A 16353-nucleotide genomic window follows, 5' to 3' on the forward strand; every position below is an offset into this window, starting at 1 on the left:
AAACCATTGGCAAGACCACACACACAAGCTGGGCTCCCCGACTGGAATAAGTTCCGGCAAAAATACCTCAATTCGGCCTCTATCCGCGAACAATGATACCACGCGTGGGCACAAGAATTGGTTACACACCTTCGTTCGACGGAAACCCAAATTCAACTCTCGGAGCCAACGCCGGAGGTAGACAACCACCTTCTGCAACTCTGCGAGGCGCGGAACAGCCTCGCCCGCAGATGGCGCCGCCAAAAACTTAATAGAAAGCTCAAAAATTGCATTGCCGAGCTCACCCAGCGAGCGGCAGAGTACGCGGCCCAGCTCATCGACTCGAACTGGGTGGACCGCTGTAACACGGCGGCCAGACAAATGTCTAGCCGCAGCACGTGGCGCCTCTTCCGCGTCCTAATTGACCCGTCCTAATTGACCCGAAAACATCTCCAACGAGCTATTCATAGCTTCGATGGAGATACCTCAAAATTAGCGTACAAACTACGCAACCTTTGCACTCAACCGGACCGCTGAGGACCCGCGTACTCGTATGCAGGTTCACAGAACGCGGAGCTGGATCAGCCGTTCCAGCTGCATGACCTGAAGGCGGCCCTAGCTAAAATGAAACGAGGAACGGCACCCTCCTCGCTTCCATCAACTCGATCTGGCTTGGTGAGGCACCAATCGAATGGAAGACCGCTCTGGTAACTTTCATTCCAAAAGCCGGCAAAACCATAAACACAGACAACCTCCACCCCATCTCCCTCACGTCTTGTGCGGGAAAGCTGATGGAGATCATGGTGCGGGACAGGCTGTCTGAGTTTCTGGAAAACCAAAATGCATTCGCAGACGCCATGTTTAGTTTCCACCCGCACCGGTCCGCGCAAGATGTTCTGCTTCAACTCGACCGAGAAATTCTCAACCCTGTCGAATACCCCCTCAACGATAAGGCTAAACTCGCCCTAGACTTGAAGGGGGCTTTCGACAATGTCACACACGAAATTATCCTACAACATCTCTCCCAGACCAACTGTGGACATAACACATTCCAGTATGTCAAGCAATTTCTCACGGATCGACAAGCTTTCATCCGAATACAAGACGAAGAACATGGCCCCTATCATCTGGGAAAGAGAAGTACCCCACAGGGCGCGGTCCTCTCGCCGTTACTTTTCAATCTGGCCATGATGAAACTTCCGGCTCAGCTGGCGAAGGTCGAAGGCGTCCAGCACGCGTTACGCCGACGACATAACCGTCTGGTCCAAACAGGGATCGGTTGGAGACATTGAGGCCAACCTGCAGCAAGCGGCAGAGATCGTGGACGCCTACGCCCACCGCTGCGGCCTTCAGTGCTCCCCAATCAAATCCGAATTTGTGCACATTCGCCCGTCGCCTAAGTGCACCACCAAAATGGAACTATTCCTGGCCAACGGCCGAATACCCGAACACGATGAGATTTGAGTGCTTGGTCTCTTTATCCACAAACACAAACGAGTTGATACGACAACAGCCAAATTGCGTAAGGTGGGGGACCAGGTGGGCCGGATGGTCCGCCAGGTTTCCAACAAACGTGGGGGGATATGGTGCAAAGACGCCTTGCGGCTGGCGCATGCATTCGTGACCAGTCGAGTCCTCTACTCGACACCTTAACTCCACCTGCGCAAGTATGACGAGAACGCCCTCGAGGTGATTCTCACGAAGATGTACAAGCGTGCCCTCGATTTCCCGATAATCACGTCCAACCACCGCCTCATGGGCCTGGGCATGGTAAACACTTCGCGGAGCTCCGGGAGGCGCACTTGACCAATCAATATACAAGACTTTCAAAGACGCCGTCGGGACGCCGCCTATTAGGCCGACTACACATCCAGCACCCAACACTGCCGGAAGAGCGCATACGCATCCCCGAAGTCTGGAGATACGCCCTGCACGTGCGGCCTCTTCGGGGCCAACATGACACGCGACAACTACACTGGCAGGCGCCTTGCGCGGGCAGAGGCACTGGCCCGCCACTATGGGAACAAACACGCAATCTTCTACGTGGACGCCTCCGGCCCTCATCATGGGGGGTGGTACATGGCCGCGGTCGTCCATGAAAACGTCGCGGTGAATGGCCTAACATTCAGAGCTCAAGATATAACACATGCGGAGGAAGTCGCCATCGCGCTAGCCGCCGCAGACCAGGACTCGCGCGTCATCATCACCTACTCGAGAGGGGTCTGCAGAAATATTGAACAGGGGTACATTTCTCTCATTGCGTCTCGCATCCTTCAAAACAGTGACTACCTCGGGGCCACCGCGTCTCGAACGATTGCATGGGCTCCTGCTCATATGGGCCTCGAAGGCAACGAAACGGCGGACGGCGCTGCCCACGCGCTCACTCTCCGGGCAACGCCTTCAGACCCTTCCGAAATGGATCCCGACCCCAATCCGGCCCTCACTTTTCGAGAAATTACTCAACCATACCAATTCGGCCACGCAATTTATCCTAAGCCCTGTAAGGGCCTTACAAAGTCAGAGGAACGTACACTCCTCCGCCCTTACACCAAAACACTGCTGTGCCCGGCAGTTTTAAAACACTTTGATCCAGCCTGTACAGGAAAATTCCCGCATTGTGCGGAGAAGTCTTTGGACATCTTCCAAATGGTGTGGGCATGCCAATCAACCCCAGACCTCAACCCAAAACCAAACCCCACCCGGGAGGACTGGGAGGCAGCCCTGCTCGGCTGCTCTGACCTGGCAAGCCACAAGGCCCTGGTCGACCGAGCACAAGCCGCGGCAGCCGCCAATCGGCTCCTGTAATGAGGAGCCCACCTAGTGAGTGTGAGAGGTGGCCCCCTTCGGGCCACCTCAAGCTTCCTCCGTGTACTTTCAACAAAGTTTTTCAGACAGACAGAGTCGTCATCGGGTACGATATCACTTCGACGACACGGTTTTCGCTCAAGGACATTGAAGGTCGACTGAACGATGAGACATGTAAGGCTTTCGCCTTAATAAAAGACGATCGGCCCACGCAACAGGCCGCGTTTCAACCAGAAAGCGCGCGTTCGTGCATAGCGTTCACCTCCATCGTTTCCCGGTAAGCATTACGGTTACATAAGCTGCAGTTGCCCGGAAGCGTGAGAAGCAGTCAAGGATCTTTATATGCAATCGCGTTCTACTCTTTTAGCTAGCTGTGGAAGAAGACGACGACGAACTTGCGAGCAGTGGCAAGAGCACGATAGTGCTCTTGTACAAACATTTTGTACAACATTGTAGTGCTGCCTCAATGTTTCTTCGTGGTTAATGGTTGACTCAGCAACCAACAGTCATCATCTTCCTGAGTCATTTGAAATCATGTGTCCAATAACATCTTTAGAATACCAGGCGTGCACATTTGTCAACCACAATAAATTTAAGACTGTCTTACTTGCATCCGTTTCGAAACTTGCCAAGGCCAATGACGAGGACATCGCTTCAAAGATTTGTTCGGTTCTTGAGGGTTCCCGGAAGCAAGCTGAATTTGTCATCCCTTCGGCTAAACGCACCGCTTGTCGTTGTTGGAATAATGAGTGTACGCGTGATTATAGGAAAAGAAAAGCAGCCTGGAAAACACTTCTCCATAATCAATGCCCGACTAATTGGAAAAATTATCAGTTTCACACTGGTGTATTTAAGCGTACTGTTAACCGAGCCAAAGATGAATATGATATTAGGCATTACGATTATCTATCAAAATCAAAAAACAAGCGAGCTGTTCGCATTTCTTCGCGCTAGAAAGGGGCTACCAACGCCGTTAACATTAGACTCCATCGTTTTGACTCCGCAAGAAATGAGCTCCTCTTTAGAAGCGATTGCCAAAGGTTTAGAAAATCGATTTGCAGCCCGGCTTCCAACTATTCATTATGCTTTAGACTCTTCGGATGGCTTCACCTCAATTTGATTATCTAAACTCAATCAAACTCAAACTCAATCAAACTCAAACTCAATCAAACTCAAACAAACGAGAGGAGTACCTTGCGGTACTCCTCTCGTTTGTTTGCACCTAGAAGACGAAAAGCCGCTTTTGTAGCAGTAGAATTCTCTCTCACTTAAAAATGAATGAATCCACGCTATTATATAACCCGGCGCTTTTTAATATTCTCATGAGCTCAATTCACCATCATGAAGAAGTCACAACTTATGTTTATGCAGATGATATTGCGTTTTTCGCATCTGCAAATGACATTCATATGTTATATCAACGACTGCAAACTTACCTTTGTGCCCTGGAGAGCTGGTTAGATGTTAACCAGTTTTTACTCAATACCAGCAAATGTGCCATTCTCGTTTTTCCGATAAATGACCCAGTGCACATCAGGCTCTTACCACCTACAAGACATACCACAGGTAGAATCGGTTAAGTACCTTGGAATAATTTATAACTCCTCTCTCAACTGGCGGCCACACATAGATCATGTGACTGGAAAAGGTACCCGTGCAATTGGCATTTTGCGCAGGCTGAGCAATCGTCGAATAGGATTTAGAAGAGATACACTTCTAATGATATATCGCATGTACGTTCGCCCTGTATTAGAATTTCGTTGCGCACTCTTCTCTGGAGCTCCAGCTTACACTTCCCGCCCTTTGATCTTCTTAGAAAGAGAAGCATTACGTTTGTGCCTAGGGCTTCCTAAATTTGTTGCAAATTCTGTTCTTTACTTTGAATCCCATGTTCCTCCTCTTTCGTGCAGGTTCTGTCTTTTGACAGTACAGACATTCTTGAGAATTTATGAATCACCGGTGCGACGTTCTCAAACAATATTCATTTCCCAACCTGATTGGTTTTTTCGTGTAAACTGGCCGCGTTCACATACTCCCCAAATTACATTCACGCAACATTTACTTGACCCTTTGGATGTGCGCATCTGTGATGTACTTCCGATTCCCGACAGATCTGTTACCACTGATATTCAATTCGATTACATCTTTCCTAATAATTCAAAATTACTTCCACATAGTATTCTAGATGGTCTATTACAAGATCATCTGCAGAGCCTGCAAACAAACATCGTTATTGCGACAGATGCCTCACAATGTGAGGAAAAATCAGGTGTTGGTATATTTTCCCCTATTCTGGATTGGACATTTTCTCTTCAGCTGCCAGATTTTATATCCATATTTTTAGCTGAATTTATGGCGGTGGTGCTGGCTCTACGCAAATTAAACCCATCAATTACGTCTGCCATGATAGTCACTGATTCATTATCATTGTGCTCATCCCTCACTGCTTCTTGTGACTCTCGCGTAATGAGGACGTTTCATTCATTGATACCTGGTAATTTGAAAAGTTTGCGTTTAATTTGGGTGCCTGGCCATAAAGGACTTATTATAAATGAAATAGCAGATTCACTAGCCAAGGCAGCGATAACCGGACTAATTTTTCCGTATTGTCCTTTGACTGCTCATGTCACTGCTGCTAGATTTCGCAGGAGTGTCATTAGGCAGGCAGTGTCAGGCTCTGCTCTAACTAATTCTTTGGAATACAGACATCTCCTATACCCTTGGCACAGAGACTTTTGCCAAAGCCGGAAAATTGAAGTAGCCATCACGAGGCTGCGCTGCCGTATCCCTGTATTAAAGATTTACTTACACAGGTCTGGTCTGGCCCCTCACCATTATGCTCATTCTGTGGCGAAGCGGAGACAATAGACCATTTCTTGTTGTCTTGTAGGCGTTTTTCTGCAATAAGGAAAAGACTACTGGAAATCCCGCTTCGCAATATTGGCCTAGATTTATCGGAACCTGTAATTCTATCTTTTGGAGCCTCTATTATTGGGTTCAGCCACAGAAATGCTTGCTTGGCAATCCAAAATTATCTCATTGAATCAAATCGATTACCATGCTAAACTTATTGTCACCTTTCCCACCATAGTTTTATGTTATTCATTTATTTCTTTTTTAACCTAGTTATTAATTAGTTTTTTTTTCTTCTCTCACAAAATTTTCCCTTCTAAACTCCAGTATTCTATTCGTTAATTCCCTTGTTTTTATGCACCGAATATAACCACCCGATTCATGGCCAATCCCCCACTGTGGGTATGCGCCACAACCACTCAGGACAACAACAACAACAACAACAACAACAACAACAACAACAAGAGCGCGAGGGGCAGTATGGGAACACTGGTATGATCAGCGGCATCGGAGCCAGCTGTGGAAGAAGACGACGACGAGTACGCGAGCAGTGACACGAGCGCGTCTCTGTGATCACGTGACGTGTGCAATCAGGCACGCCCTAGGCACACCTTTAGTAAGCCGGAACTGTGGAACAGCCGTGGCGTGGTATCGGAACGTCATCAGCGCACCTGGCGCCACCACCTGCAGTACTTTGCTTGCCTCATCAGTTCACGTTGCGCCGCCTTCCACAGCAGTTCGTGTCGCCGCCGCGCTGTCGCATTTATCGTAATGGCGCCAAGATGAGCGCAGCCGCTAAGCAGTGCTAGGATTACGAGCAGTGTTGAGTGTGAGCTTCTCGACACGACGTCGTTACTACGAAATGCTTACGCATAATTCGGATAACTTCGGAGAGAAAAAGATCACATGGGAAAGGCAGGAAGGTTAACCCGGCTGAGCCCGAAAAACTACCGTGCGCTGGGGAAGAGGAAAAGGGGCGTGGAATATGAGAAAAAAGGGGATATGCTCACACTTTGCAAGGTATACACACACTAGCGTATGAAGCGTTAATTATTCAGTTCATCACAGGCGGTCGCAGAGGCGGGTGAATCTCAATAATTGCAGCAGCGCTTTTGTGTGTTTGCACATCGCAGACGCGCGAGGCCATAGTCCCAAGACCTTCCCTTCTGTAAAAAAGTTTAGTAGAATCTCCTGAGGGAGTTATCTGAACGATGCGTAAGCACTCGTTAGTAACGACGTGGTGTTGAGTGCTCACACTCAACACTGCTAGTAATCCTAGCACTGCTCAGCGGCTGCGGTCGTCTTGGCGCCAGATTACGGTAAATTCGGCAGCGCTGCGGCTACCAAATGGCGGCGACACGAACTGCTGCGGAAGGCGACGCAACGTGAACTGATGAGGCAAGCAAACTACTGCAGGTGGTGGCGTCAAGTGTGCTGATGACGTTCCAATCCAAAGCCATGGCTGCTCCACAGTTCTGGCTTACTAAAGGTTTGCCTATACTCTGTTTCAGTAGTTCCTTGCAGTACTGTGGAAGGTACAAGCCTCTTCGACCTATCAGGCGCGCGAACACATCCTAAATGTGTCCTTCCGCGCCCTGTCGTCTTCTAGCGGAGACCGCTACATGCAGCGCGGAAGCGGCGGGAGCATCGCCGAAGTCTATTCCCCTTGCCATTCTCTCGACGTGGTGCAACGCGCACTCAAAGCGGATTTCTGCCGCCGGCGCTGTCGCCGTCGCCGTGAGGTTCCGTATGACGCAAAACGGCGATGAAATCCTCGCCGCGCGCCGTATGGTTTATGTGCGAGTGAAAGTGCGCGAGAGACCCGCGCAATCACGGGGAGCGAACGCACGGCGGAGAGCAAACGCGCGTTCTGCGCCGTGCTCCCTGAAGGGCTGCAGAATTAAGCGTCTCTTTCCTCCTTTACAATCACCATATATAAAGAGCAAACTCGACTTCTTCCTTCACGCTAAAGGCCGTGGCGGTACAAGAGGGAGGGAGGGAGGGGAGGCGACGTGTAGCTGCGTATTTGTATTTATGTTTATTTATATGAAAATGTGAATTTATATAAAAACGTGGTGAGGCGAGAATATGGTAAAGACTTCTGACACTGCTCGACGAGTGTACCGTTCTGATCTCGTCGAAAACCTCCGAGCGCCTCTTCCTCTTCACAACCACAATCTCTCTCTCTCTCAGAGGCACCGGCATCAGTCACCAACGCCACGCGCATTTGGTGCGAACGCGGGCAAAATGCCGACGGCGTCGACAACAGTTCTGCGCGTTGCTGGTGCTGCTGCATGTCCAAGTTTATACAGCTGATAAAACTACTACCCTTACTCCGTATCGCTCTCGACAAATTTGCTATTGCAATTGATGCTTCGCATTTTGGGTGAAACTGCATCATTTTTTAACACGCTTTAAAACGTCATGTCCCTGTCCCTTACTGTTTATGCCTCTCTACATAGGTATGATTAACTTGTTTAAGCGAGTCAAACACGGGAGCGTAGGCCTGTCACATCTTTTTGTGAAACAGCTAGTGAACAGGTTTACTTTCTTTCGAGACGTGCGCGACCCCTTTCTGTGCAGAATGTGCCAGTTGCGACCAGAGTGTCGGAACGGAACGAAAAACGAAAACGAAAAACGAAAAAAAACTATATTTTTGACCGGAACGAAAACGTAACCGGAACGTTATTTATTATTTCGTTCCGGAGCAAAAACGAAATATTTTTTATCGTTTTTCGGTTCCCGGGAAAACTTTGCGATCCGGAACAACCGAGGTCATGCAACGTGAGCAATAATGCATAACTCAGGGTTCAACGTCTGCTCGCATCTCGGGCAGGTATTTCAAAGGAAAGATGCGTTGAAATAATAACGAAATAATAATAATAACGGAAAAAGTGGCAACCATAGTTGTTTGTAATAAATTCAAGCGGACTTTCGCGTGCCTCTCACACAGGCCGTCGTGGAGAGGGCTTTGTAGTCGCTTAAGTTTGCTCGATCAGAACAGCGGTCTCGGATATCAGAAAGTACACTCGATGACGGGTAGCTTCTGAGATCATGCTCACACTCTTGACTCAAAGCATTGAACCTGCTGAGAAAATTTCTAATTAACTCTTGAGAAAATTAAATACTATAACTTAGAAAAGCACTGATTTTCGTTATTTTGGTTAGGAATTCATGGTAAAGTTACTTGTTTGTTTTATTCCTGTCCAGGGTTTTTAAAGGGGAAATCTTATGATATTATAGTTACTATAACTTCAATCTTTTGCATACATATGAAAACCGTTACGAGCCATTACGGAACTTGTTTTTTTTTTTTCGTTCCGGAACAGAAACGGAATACTTTTTCCGGTGGCACGAAACTAAAACCGAAACAAAAAGCATTTCGTTCCGACACCCTCAGCATCAGCACCGAAAACTTGCAGAAGTGTATTCCTGGAGAGTACTTGGCCCTGTTCGAGCAGCCAACTACGCAGCAGTTGTTTTTCGACGCCGCTGAAGGCTTACACAATCGTAAAACTGCGATAGAAAAACGCAACTATCACAGAAACTACAGCAGTCGCCTAGACGCTCACAGGAACACTGCGAGTCGCCCGAGCCCACTTACGCTTCCAAGCCGTGGCGACAGGCGGCGTCGTCGGCTCTTTGCACATCGCCTATGGTTTCGTTTTCTGCTGGTGCAACGTTTCCTCACTGAGGCTTACAGCTAGTTCCGATGGGACGCGACAGAACAAACCGCGCTCGACGGCATTTCAAGTATGACAGTGTCTCAAACAAATCGATATGTCAGATTGAGAACTGCCAGCACGTTGTGTCGGGCGACCACGGTGGAAACCTAGAGCGGCATTTGCAGCGGCGCCACAAAGAAGTGTACGACAGCATTCTGGCCGACAAAGCCAGCTCTACAAAGCGTGTTGTGTCGGACGAGGTGGAGGGCTGTCCGGCGGCAAAGCTCAGGCAAGTGGATATACAGAGCATGTGTCAACCCACATCGTCGAAGTGTGTTTTGCTGGAAATAACAGAAGACAGAATTATGAATAGTTGCGTTGAGCTAGTCACGAGAAATGGTCGGCCATTTCGGCTAATTGATGACTCCGGCTTTCGCAAAATAATTGATCCTGTCCTAAAGGCACTCAGTGCTGAGCGAGCCATCACTGCAGAGACTGTTAAGGACAAAGTCCAGGAACAAGCCAAATGCAAGAGAGAAGAAATTTCGCAGACGCTGAGAAAACGGATGTTTTCTTTGAAAATCGACTGCGCGTCACGACTTGACAGGGCTCTGCTTGGCATCAACGTACAGTATGCCGAAAATGGAAAGCTAATTCTTCAACCGCTGGCCATGAAGGAGCTTTTCGATAGACACACTGCTGAGCATCTCACATCACAGGTGAAAAGCACTCTGTCACGCTACGACCTCAGTGTCGCCCAAGTGTACAGTGTCGCAACTGACAACAGTGCAAATATGCTAAAGGCTGCTCGTCTTCTCGGTCAAACGGACCATGAAACCGACGCTTCTAGTTCAGACGAGGAAGCCGTTAGTGGCTACCCGGAATTTGAACATTGCGGCTCTCTGCTAGACAATGCAGAAGATGCGGAGAGCCTTGGTCTTGATGGGGCAGAGTTCAAGTTAGGCGTCAGGTGTGCTGCACACACTCTGCAACTGGCTGTTAGTGACGCTTTGAAGGACTCGGGTTCCAACACTCTCGTTGCACAATGTCGTGCACTTGCGAAGAAACTCCGCGCACAAAGTGCAATGGGTTTGATAAGGAAGCTAGGGCTAAGGAAGCCTATTATTGATTGCCCGACACGATGGATGTCGACGTTGGTCATGTTGACCAGGTTGGTCGAATTGAAGGACTTTGCTAAAGACTTTCTCCCCCACAACGAGACCGCCAGTTGGACTGAGAGCATATGGGCAAAAGTAGAAATGCTCATAGAATCCCTTCAGCCGGCACAAGAAGCCACGAAAATGCTTCAGGCCGAACAATTGACAATCGGAGATTTCTACGGTGCATGGTTGACGTGTTCCATGAAGACAGCAACGATATCATCGCCACTGGCACAGGCCTTCGTTCAGTCAGTGACGAAACGAGAGGGAAATCTCTGCAGTACAGATATCTTTTGTGCTGCACTGTACATGGACCACCGCTATCGCCTTCTTCTGACGCCTGATCAAAAATATCGAGCGAGAATGCATCTGTGCAAAACCTGGAAGCGTATTACAGGCCTTCAGCCGAACCAGTGTAGCAGCTGCATTCCAGAGAGCACCGCTGCGCCAACTTCAGAGGAACCAGAAGATGCCCTTGAGGCGTTTCTGAAGACGAAGGAAGCTGAGGCTGGCGCCCAATCGCATTTGACAAGTGAGCCAGGATCAACGGACATCGCTCTCTTACTGGAAATGCTGGACAAGGAGCCGCGCCTTCCAAGAAGCACGAATGTGTTGAAATTTTGGGACGAGCGCAAAGAGCGGCAACCGGAGCTGTACATGTTAGCACAAGTGGCCCTTGGTGTGCCAGCCACACAAGTCAGCGTTGAGAGGGCATTTTCGGCACTCAAGTTCGTTTTGTCAGAGCAGCGGTCTCGCTTATCGGCGAGTACACTTGATGACCTGCTGCTTCTGAAATCGTGTGCCCCCCCTTGACGAAAATTCGGGATTCAAACTTGAGGAAAAATAAATACCAAGTTTTTGTTGTGTCCTTGCTTCGAAACTTTTTGCGACTTCCCTCATAGTCACATCGTGGCTTTGGGACGTAAAACCCCAACAATTATTATTGCATTTTTATGTATTAGTTCAGTATTGTTTGCTGTTTTTAAGATACTTTTAATATTAAGTATTTTTGTTCGTTTTTCTTATTGAAAAAAAAAACGTCATGAACCGTTAAGGAACGTTTTTTTTTTTTTCCGGAACGAAAACGGAACGGAACTTTTTCCTGTGGAACGAAACGAAAACCGGAACGAAAAATATTTCGTTCCGACACCCTGGTTGCGACTGAGCAAGCACCTGCCGGCTTTTGTGGCAAGCAATTTAAGTATGCCTGGTGCACTTCTAGGGTACCTAAGGGAAGTGTTTGACAGTGTCCGTTTTCTGGCAGTAGGTTTTTCTAATGATTACCTTTTTTTTTTGGTGTCACGGACGAAATTATACAGGGATACACTTGACATGATCATACCAATTCCTATGAAGCCAAGACTACTCGACGGTTGTGACTTGCTAAAGGTGTACCTAGTGCGTGCCTGAATGCACACGTCACGTGATCACAGAGACTTGCTCGTGTCACTGCTCACGCGTTCGTCCTCATCTTCTTCCACAGCTAGCTCCGATGCCGCCGATCATGCCAGCGCTCCCATACATCGCGCTCATGCCACGGCTCGCACGTTCGTCGTCGTCTTCTTCCACAGCTGGCTGGCTTTCGCCTTCACGTTTGTACACTTGCTTACTGTTACGTGCGGAGCCCTTTAGGGGCCCGGGGTCTCGACCCTCGTCGGTGGGTGTAATTAACGCTCAACACAAGGTCTATGTAAAACATAAAATTCCCCATAGAGTTCCTCTAAAAATAGATGAAGTAAACCAAATAATAATTAAATAATATAAAATAAGAAAGACATCATAAATTAACGCATTCATTAACCCAAATTAATGAAAACTCGATCTAACACGCCCAACCGATACCGAAACTAGTCAAGAGAGGGGGCCACAGCCTCATAAGTGGGAAAATTCCGCTAGGGCGCGCTGAAAGAGAGCCGGTCCTAGGGAGCCTACATGCAACGCCGTTTTAGGGTGGTGACAGCCTTTGCAAGGGCACTTGCCGCCGCCAGCTAAATTGTCGGGTTAAATCTGGGGCACAAAATGGCAAAGTACCAGCCGACAGAACACATTTCCCGCAACGCTTGCTGACGTGAAATTATTTAACTTCTTTTAATAAACTTTGGCCTCAGCAGCCAGAGATAAATGGCGCATCTGAGCGCCGTACACGGCAAGTCTACGTTTTAGTTAAACAGGCTAGTAAGGACAGTCTTTATTACAGCACACTTCGAAAAGCACCCTTTATATAATATGTCGAACTGGAAGGCAACAACAATGCTGAACACAGTTCACGTTCTTGGCGTGAGATAATGCTACCACGAGCACGCCATCTTCCCTTATAACTTGTTGCGTTACATTTGTCGATAGACGTGCAATAGAAAAAGAAGTTTGATGTGTTAAAATAAAAGGAAAATGCAACTAGTATGTTAAAGATGTATGCAGGTTTCTTGTTCGCATTGGCGCAAAACTAAAATAAATAAATTTAATAGAACGCGTGCCAACATTAGTAGATCAGAGCGTGACAAAACAAAGGCAGGAAGACTGGGGACCAAAATGGCTACCCACCAAATTTGGCGGTAAATAGCGGTGAAAATCTTGGCATTGTCACCACCCTAAAACGGCGTTGCATGTAGGCTTCCTAGCCGGTCCTGAAGACAGCTGAAAGAGAGCCGGACAAAGAAAATTCCCGTTGGATGGCGTGAAAGCAAGATGAACCTCATCTACAAAGGCAAAGGAGATAAGGATAAGACGAGCTCGTACAGGCCAGTTACAGTAACGTCGATGATATATAGAATGGCAATGCAAGCCATAAAATTATACCTGTCGAAGTGGGTGGAGAAAAACAATGTATTGGGGGAACTACAGAATGGGTTCAGGCCAGCCAGACGCTTAGAGGATAATATGATTGTACTAACTCAGTGCATAGAGATTTCAGTAGCTCAGAAAAGACCTTTATCGATAGCATTTCTAGATATTGAAGGATCTTATGATAACGTAGACAGGGAATTGTTATGGGATATTCGTCAGCACGAAGGCATAGATGACGATTTCGTGGAGCTGCTGAGGGAGATATATAGAGACAACCAAGTACAAGTTATTTGGGAAGGTCGAAAAGGTAATGAAATGGTGGGAATTCACCAAGGATTGAACCAAGGATGCCCTCTGTCACCATTGTTGTTCACGCTTTACGTTAAGGGTAGTGAAAGACAACTGGAAAACAGCGAATTAGTTTTTGATTTATCCTACATGCGTAATGGACAAATGGTGCAACAGAAGGTTCCTGGACTGATGTACGCAGACGACATTGTGCTACTAGCGAACAATAAAAAAGATTTACAGATACTTGCGAATATCTGTGGCAATGTAGCGACAAATCTAGGCCTTAAGTTTAGCACAGAGAAATCAGGAATTATAATCTTTAATGAAGAGACGAGTAACTTCGTGGTGTCAATTCAACAGCAAGTAATACCCATAGTGAAGCAATATCAGTACCTCGGCGTACACATAAACGAAGGAAAGAATTACTCAAGCAACCACCAAGATAACCTGAAAATTAAGAGGAAGCGGAATGCAGCAATATATAATGAAACAGAGCACTGTGGGGCCACAATAAGTATGAGGTGCTGCGTGGAATCTGGAAAGGAGTAATAGTGCCAGCGCTAACATTCGCATATGCCATTCTATGCTTAAAATCGGATATATTGTCGGGTTTGGAAGTTAACCAAAGATCAGTAGGCCGGTTGGCTTTGGGAGCCCACGGTAATACCACAAATGAGGCAGTGCAGGGTTACATGGGTTGGGCCTCTTTTGAAGTCAGAGAAGCACAGAGCAAAATTAGTTTTGAAGAAAGGCTCAGGAACATGGATGAAAATAAATGGGCGGCTAAAGTGCACAAGTATCTGTACATGAAAAGAGTGGACACAGAATGGAGGAAGAGGTCAAGGAAGTTGGCAACCAAGTACAGGATAATCGAAAGTGTAAATAGACAACCAGGAGTCATCTGAAAGAAAGGAGAGAAATAGAGACCGTGAATTGGATGCAAGGAACGGAAACAAAAAGGACAATGGAGATTTACAAGAATGAGAAGAAAGAAATTAGAAGAGAAAATCTGTACGATAACACAAAGGGCAGTGCTTTGCTATTTGAGGCTCGAGCCGGTTTCCTAAGCACCAAAACATACCGGAGCAAATATTCGGAACTAGATGAGGCATGTGTATGCTGCAGTAAAGATCCAGAGACCACTCGGCACATCCTAATGGAATGCGACGGGATCACCCAGCGAGAACCGCAGGTAACGTGCAACTCCCAGAAGCGCTTCGGTTTAAAGTGGAAGGAAACATCAACAGATTAGCCGTAGAGATAAGCAAGAGACGATTAGAGTACTGGTGGAAAAAAGCAGGGAAAAGATGGATACGACCTGATCTCTTAAAATCATAGGTAGCGATACAAGGTAAATTTTTGAAAAAAAAAGAAAGATTAATGAGAGGTATACAAAAATGCTACATAAGGAACATGTATAGTATGCCTGATTAAATCAAGCAGGTTAGGTGACTATTTGTCGCCGCCCCGTTTCAAAGGGGACGCCAATAAATCATCATCATCATCAATCCTAGAGTTACTGTATATGCTCCCTTTGGATAGCAGAGTTCCGCGTTTGAGTGAACGCGCCGCCCGCGCCCCTATTCGCCAAATGTAGTCACATGCGCAAAAGGCATCCTTTTGAGGGCAAGCCAACGTCACGGCTGCGCCTGCACCATAGAGTTACTGTGGCCTGCACTGTCGCCCGCCGCGCCACCTGGCCTTCGCGGAATGAAGGAGCAAGCACACTCGGCAGGTGAGCAGCGCCGTACCCTACATTCAAGACTAGTGGCTTTTCTGCTTAACACGGATGCATCGGCAGGCAAGATGGAGGACCTATGCGCAACTCTGCTCCCCTAGGGTACAGTGTACTAGAATGTTTTATTCTATTTCACTTTACCTAGGGAGCATATACAGTGCTCTAGCCTTTCCCGCGCTCCGGGACGCTCTTTCGCGCCATGGACGCCGAACAGCAAGCACGCTTGGAGCGACAGCAGGGCGCTCGCCCGTGAAAGACAGCGCCGACGTAGGGCTGATCAAGAGGTGCGCGCCCGAGAAGCTGAAGTTGCTCGCCAGCGCAGACAAGCTAATCCCAAAATCGTGCTAAAAATAGCTAAACACAAGATAAACACAAGAAAAACACAAGGAAAACACCGGCGAATCACTCCGCGCTTCCCCAGCTTTTACGTTGAATGGAACTGCATTACCGCCGATTTTTTTTCTGCTTTTAATGCGACGGGATTCTATGCCCCGTATCGCGAAAATCCGGCGGCGGCGTGAACAAAACACGGATGCGAAAAATGGGCGCGGCACAAAGAGTAAAACACGTCATGAAATGCTCGGATTGGCCTCAAATTTCTCAGTGTCTTACACAACACGGCATTGCGTCTTCCCTACACGCAAAAGCTCACGCAACACTTTTGATGGTGGGCGGGTCACCGTAGTCATCGTCTTCACTCACGCGCTAACGATCGTTCAATACGAAATGGCACCGCTGCGCTCCGCGTATCCATTTCTTGGTCAATCCCCCATAGGGGCTAGGAGCCACATACGTGACAGGAAACAACAACACTCTGGGCGCCAAATCATGAGTGTCTAAAATGAGGTGTACCACCGCCATCATGTCTCAAAAGCAATGCCGTGCAAGTTTACAACGTGCACGACGACATGCGGATGAATATCTAAGCGAAAACATTTCGCCAAATCGACTATACAATGCTTTCCCATTCACACACGGAAGCAGTCTTAAGACGCGTTTATAGTTGAACCCCGCCGGAGGAGTTGAAGCGCAACGATGAACCATGCTATCGCAGTCAGTGCTGCACTTTTCTGGCGAA

The 16353-nt window shown here is 47.7% G+C and overlaps 1 protein-coding gene across 1 annotated transcript; it reads left to right on the plus strand.

Moving 5' to 3' along the window:
• Positions 1-1935: 1935 nt before the first annotated feature.
• Positions 1936-2784, plus strand: LOC125943117 (uncharacterized). Its single transcript, XM_049661508.1, has one exon. The coding sequence runs from the start codon at positions 1936-1938 to the stop codon at positions 2782-2784; it is 849 nt and encodes a 282-aa protein (XP_049517465.1).
• Positions 2785-16353: the final 13569 nt, after the last annotated feature.

Source organism: Dermacentor silvarum, chromosome 2 (genome assembly GCF_013339745.2).
Source record: "Dermacentor silvarum isolate Dsil-2018 chromosome 2, BIME_Dsil_1.4, whole genome shotgun sequence".
Taxonomy (NCBI): domain Eukaryota; kingdom Metazoa; phylum Arthropoda; class Arachnida; order Ixodida; family Ixodidae; genus Dermacentor; species Dermacentor silvarum.